The following is a 5,733-nucleotide window of genomic DNA, read 5'->3' as shown; positions in this document are numbered from 1 at the left end:
CCCTTCCCCCCCTCCTCCCCCTCCTCTTCCATGTGGGGCTGTCTCTCACACATGGCCACCTCCGTCCTTGCCTTGCCCTCAGGGTCTCCACGCTTCCCTTACGTCTCTCGGGCACCCCTCCCCAATCCACCTGTGTCCTTCTGGCGATGGCTGGAGCTGTCCCAGCATCCTTGGGGGGTCGAGGACACAGCAGGCTGAGCGGGACTCCAGGCGGAGTGGAGCACTCTCTGCCCTGCCCGTTCTCAGTGGGCACAGCCGGCCCTGCTCTATGCCCAGGGACCACAGGCCCCTCGCCCAGCATAACTGGTGCCTTGAAGATTCATCCTGGTCCCTCAGCCTGGAAGTCCTTGTTGCTTTTTGGAGGGAGGGACCACCGAGCCAGGGCCGGAGGATCTCTGCGTCTGGGAACGCTCGCTCCCCTGCGCCACGGGCAGGGTTGGTGTCTGGCACGCCGTGGTTCCCTCAGTTCCGGCCCCCCAGGCGCGCTCTGGGGCAGGTGGGGGCCTCCGGGGTGCGGCTCAGCTCCTGGGGCTCCTCTCTGACACCCTGCAGACAGCACGGCCGCCCCCGCAGCACCTCCCAGGTGTGTCCCGCAGGCGTCACTTCTCATTGCCTTGCCCGGCACAGATGGGCCACATCTCTGTGCCAGGGTCACACTGAGCGACTGCAGGGTCCCACCAGGTGGGACTGTGACGTGGCGCGGGGCGGGGTCTGGTAGACAGGAAGTGTGTGTGCCCCTCGGCGATGGCAGTTCCTGCTGGTGTTCTGCCCATGGTCTCTCAGCCACTGCTCGCCAGCTGAGGGTGGCTTTGTGTGGTCACTCGTGTACGGCCACCTGAGGGCCAGCGCTCATGTCTGCGAGTCACCAGGTAGCACGGCTCCCGACTGGCAAAGCGGGAAGGCGGGTCAGGCCGCCGGCTGCACAGCTGGGGCTCCCCGGGCACCCCACCCCACACACGCGACCAGCAGGCCGAGGCAGTGTGTGGCTGGCTGGCGGTGGCCTAGGCCAGAGTGCGCATAGCTCACAGGGGCGGGAGTCAGCGTCAGCCCGGCCCAGGCCGAGAGGCTGTCTGACAGGTGGACACAGTGTGTGACCGGAGCAGAGGCTGGCACAGGGTTCAGGGAGCATCCTGCGTGCTGGTCCCTCCTGCCTGGGCCGAGGGAACGGGGACCTTCCAGGCCAGTCCTGGCTTTCTGACAGGGTGGCATATCTCTCAGGAGCAGAGACTCAGGGTCAGAGAGTGTCACGACCTGCCCGCTCACCCACTCCGAGTGGTGCGTCCGAGGACATCAGCGGAGCCCCCGGGTGTCCCCAGCCCCTCCTGTGTGCTCTGCCCTGGGGGAAGCTGGGAGCTTCCCTGTCCAGGGCCTCTGGGAACAGCCCCACAGCACCGCAGGGCCCCCCAAAGTGCACAGTGTATGCGTATGGCATCCGTGCCTGCGCTCCAGCCCCAGCCCGGCCCGGCCAAGAGCCCAGGTTTGGGGCCTGTCCTGCCCATTCCCAGGACACCGCGGCCCTGCCTGGCACTAGTCACGCCCAGCACGGAGCCCAGAGGCCCAGCTCACGTCGCCTTTTAAGGCAATGGTGCTCTGGGAGAAGCCGGAGGGAAAACATTTTCCTGGCGTTCGGGGAGCATTTTTCCTTCCTGTTTCTCTTAAATAAGCCACCAGCAACTTTTCAAAACAGAACAGAAAAAGGACAAGGTCAGGGAGCTGCAGAGGTCGGTCACCTCTGTGGGACAGCCCCCACGTGAGCCTCGCCAAGGCTGCGGGCGGACTGCCACAGAGGGTCCTTAGGGTAGCGACGTCCAGCTCGGTCGGCAGTGCATTTCCATTTGGGCAGTGGGGACGGGGACAGAAGCCGGGAGCGACCGAGTTTGCCTCTGCTGGTCTGCGGACCTCGACGGGGCGAGCCGGTGGGGCCCGGCCAGCACTGACCACGGCCCTCCCGGTTTGCAGGCGTCGGGGCCGAGGCGAGCAGCCCTCAGTGCGGCGGGCCCGACGTCAGAGCTCGCCGGCCGGCCCTGCAGGGGTGCGCCCGCCGCCCCACAAGGCTGTCCTTCTGGCCTGTGGCTCCTCCTCAAGGCGGCCCACTGGGTGCTTTATGCCCACCCTCAGTCACCCTCTGTCCAGGGGAAGGGGCCTTTTCTGGATGACCCCTCTCTGAGTGTCACCCAGGCAGCCTTTCCTGGACGGTGAGACTTCACGAGGGTGTTGGTCTGCTGTTTGTTTTCACAAAGTCGTGGTGTTGGCCATTAAAGAAGCCAGTTCACAGAGGAACCAAGGCTCTATGCTGTGATGTGAAGAATCTTCCCTTCGGGCGTCCCGGCCGTCCCCCAGGAACCCAGTTTTAAACATTAAAACATCGGCAGCCTTGCTCCGCGCCAGCCCCCGGAGATGGACGGGCGGGAGAGGTCCCAACGCCCAACCTGGACGCTGGTGCTCCTCTGGGGGGCGGGGGGCCTACGCCAGGGGCTCTTTGCTCCAAGGCACGTTCTGCCCGGGCGGGCCCCTGTGTATGACAGTGACCTGGACCAAACCCGCCCGGGCCCGCGTTCCCAGCTGGAGCTCTCGATCTTGGGCAGTTTTCCTTCTTGGGGGACACACCAGGCCTGCCTCAGCCACATGCCACCCCCGGTGCGACCTGGGGCAGCCCACGGAAGGCGGTTCTGGGGTGGCGGGGTCGCCCCCCTCGGGATGAGGCTGCTCACCGCACAGCTTTGGCTCCTGGGGTTTAGCTGCTCAGGTTCACTGTGTTCGAACAGAACCATAGACGTTCAGAAGCGTGTTTTCATTAGTGTAAAAATAGCCACAACAGTCCTTCCGCGTTGAACGACAGCACATTTTTATGGAAAACAACTGTTTTCCTAAACAAGGAAAACACTTAGCAAGCAGTGGCTGTTCCTGCAAATCTCTCTCGTCTGGCTCCCACCCTCCTGTCCCTGGAGACCCACACCGTGCACTGGGAGGGAGCGTGGGCCGGGGGACGGGTGTCGTGCGGCGGCCTGGGTGGCGGGGCCTAAGGGGCATCGGCGCATGGTTGGTGCTCAGCTAAGTGCAGCCTTTGGGTCGTGCGCACGGGACACACGCACGCCTGCCCGGTGGGACTCTGCTCAGTCTGCCGGTGATCCCCGTCTGTCCTGCTCGGCGGTCCTGCCTTGGTACCAGGCCCCACGTGTAGGCCAAGCGGGCTGCAAGGCCACAGTGTCACACACAGGGGTGCTGACCAGTGGGGCCACCACCCAGCCTTCGCGGTCCCAGAGTTCCAGGTTTGGCCCTGTGAGACCAGGCCTCCTCTGGTGTCTCTGCACCTGCTGTCCCCCTCGCAGTGGCAGCACGGCTCTGCCGGTTAGGACACAGGCCCCTGAGCATGGGGACAGCACGGACACAGGGCAGCCTTCTCCCTCGCCTGGCACCTGGCAGCTGGCGGGAGCAGAACCTTTTGAGGCATCTCCGGGAGACCCCCTTGGTGTCCCATTGGCCTGGCAGGGACAGCTTCGCTCGTGTCCGGGGACCTGGCCGTGGCCCCCACGCCTGCGCTTCCCGTGCGGTGACCCATGCTCCCTTCTTTCCACAGGAAGTCCAAAGCGAAGCCCAACGGGAAGAAGCCAGCGGCGGAGGAGAAGAAGGTGTACCTGGAGCCGGAGCACGCTCAGTCCAGGATCACCGACTGCGAGTTCAAGGAGCTGGTGGTGCTGCCCCGCGAGATCGACCTCAACGAGTGGCTGGCCAGCAACAGTGCGTGGGGCGGGCGGGGCCCCCTCCATGCCCTCCAGTTCCTCGGGGATCCCCAGAGCTCCATTTGCGCAGGGCGTGCTGCCGCGTGGCCCGGGTCTGGGCTGTCCCCGTCAGCTGGAAGCGGAGGGGCGGGGTGGCCAGCCCTGCACGGGGGACTCGGTGCGGGTCCTGCCCGCTGTGGGGGCCAGGACGCCCATGCCAGGGAGAGACTGTGATGGGGGTGTGGCTGTGAGGCCGGCAGTGCCACGGCTATGGGAAGGCCGTGGCCCGTGGACGGGGCAGCAGCCGTCACCCCACCCTCTGTGCAAGCCTGGGCTCAGGGCTCAGAGTGCCAGGGCTCAGACTTCCCTGGTGGCAGAGTCCCACAGGGAACTGGTTCTTTGAAGGGGGTGGGCTCTGGGCAGGGGCTAGAGCTGCTTTTGGTTTAGTGGGTGCCCAGGGGCACCCCGGACGCAGCTGGTGTTGGTAAGAGCGGGGCCCTGAGTTTGAGGGGCCCTGGCCTCTCACTGAGATGGGACGTGTGCCCCACCCTTCGTGCGAGGGCTGCAGGCCAGCACCCCAGGCCCATGCGGTGCACCGGGCCTTCGTCTCCAGTCTGTGGAAGGTGGAGGCCGCCCCAGGGTTCGGGGACCGAGCACCGTTCCCCTGAGGTGGCGGTCACACCTGGCCCTTCTCTCTTGCAGCCACGACGTTTTTCCACCATGTCAACCTGCAGTACAGCACCATCTCGGAGTTCTGCACGGGGGAGGCGTGCCAGACCATGGCCGTGTGCAACACGTAAGTGCTTCCTGGCCGGGGCCGGGCCCCGGGCGTGCGGGCAGCAGGGCCCATAGGCCTGCTGCAGCTCTGCCCTCTGCTCAGATTCCCTCGCACTATGTCCTGTGGGGTTTCCCGACCATGGGGCCTTCCTCAGCGGGGGCCTGCCCCCCTGGCGCCCTGGGAGACCCCCTTGGTGTCCCAGGGCCTGCAGAGAACAGGAAGCGGAGCTCAGCCAGGGAAGGGACTCTGGCCTCGTGGGTCCTGTGGGGGCACAGAGCGCCGGGAGCCAGGCAGAGGCCACGAGGCTGTGTTCCTAGGGACAAGGCCGTCTCACCCGGACACACTGGCTGGCTCCCTAAGACAACAGAGCCCCGTGAATCTGCAGGTGCTTCCCTGCTCCAGCTACTTGTCCCCGAAGCCAAGGCTCTCCCTCAGAACTCCTGCTCTGCCGGGGGCGGGGGGGATGGGAGGAGGCCGCCTTGTTGGCTGCTTGCTTGGGGTTGGGGTGCCTTCTTGGTGGCCTCCGGCAGGCCTGCTCTTGGCCGCTCGGCTCCGACAGCGGGTGCGTGTCCTCCATGAGCAGCCGTCCCCGAGGACCCCGGGCCCCTTGACAGCTTTGCAGCAGCTCCTGAGGGCAGCGTCGGTAGGACACCGTGTGGCACAGGCTTGCCACCGGCTCGAGTAGCAGAAGCGCCGGAAGATGGACACATGCAGGCAGAAGGCTGGGTGGCCGAGGAGTGGCACGGCACGGGAGCTCTCCGCGGGCTCCTCTTCGGGGTCAGAGGACGGACACAAGCGCGTGTGAACCGGGAGCCTCTGCTGGTGACCACGTGTGCGTGTGCCGTCCTGACTGCACCCTGCCCAGGCGCCGCTGGCCAAGCTTCCTTGACCCAGCTCGGACCCAGAAGCGGAGCTCTGCGCCCGCAGAAAGCCGCCTGAAACCCTCGGCACTGCAGATGACACGGTGCCCCCTCGGCCCTCCGCCCCTGGGCCTGCTCTCATGGCCCCAACGGGTCACAGTTCAGGGCTGCGTCACGTGGGAGCAAGTGCAGACGACAGCAGCTGTCTATTCCGTATCGGTCTAGGAAGAGCCACTGACGGAACGCTGAGGTGTCACGTGCGTCCCCAGCTGGCCACCGTGAGGCATGGCCCAGGGGAGCACGGGACAGCTCAGGGCGAGCAGTGTAGGGAGCAAGCTCACGGTGCGCCAGGGCAGGACGCCCACGTGGGGCGGAG

At 66.0% G+C, this 5,733-nt stretch overlaps 1 protein-coding gene across 1 annotated transcript in view; it reads left to right on the top strand.

The window, feature by feature from the left end:
• MOB2 (MOB kinase activator 2) overlaps positions 1 to 5,733 on the top strand; it is a 13,297-nt gene that overhangs the window by 1,214 nt on the left and 6,350 nt on the right. Inside the window, exons 2-4 of the mRNA XM_025046276.1 lie at positions 2,134 to 2,195; positions 3,578 to 3,738; positions 4,422 to 4,515. Of these exons, the coding sequence (XP_024902044.1) occupies positions 2,134 to 2,195; positions 3,578 to 3,738; positions 4,422 to 4,515 (317 nt within the window). The remainder of the gene's footprint in view (positions 1 to 2,133; positions 2,196 to 3,577; positions 3,739 to 4,421; positions 4,516 to 5,733) is intronic.

The sequence above is a fragment of the Pteropus alecto genome, unplaced genomic scaffold, assembly GCF_000325575.1.
Source record: "Pteropus alecto unplaced genomic scaffold, ASM32557v1 scaffold43, whole genome shotgun sequence".
NCBI classification, from domain to species: Eukaryota; Metazoa; Chordata; class Mammalia; order Chiroptera; family Pteropodidae; genus Pteropus; species Pteropus alecto.
Note: the sequence above shows the minus strand (reverse complement) of the source record. Positions and strands in the feature narration are given on the sequence as shown.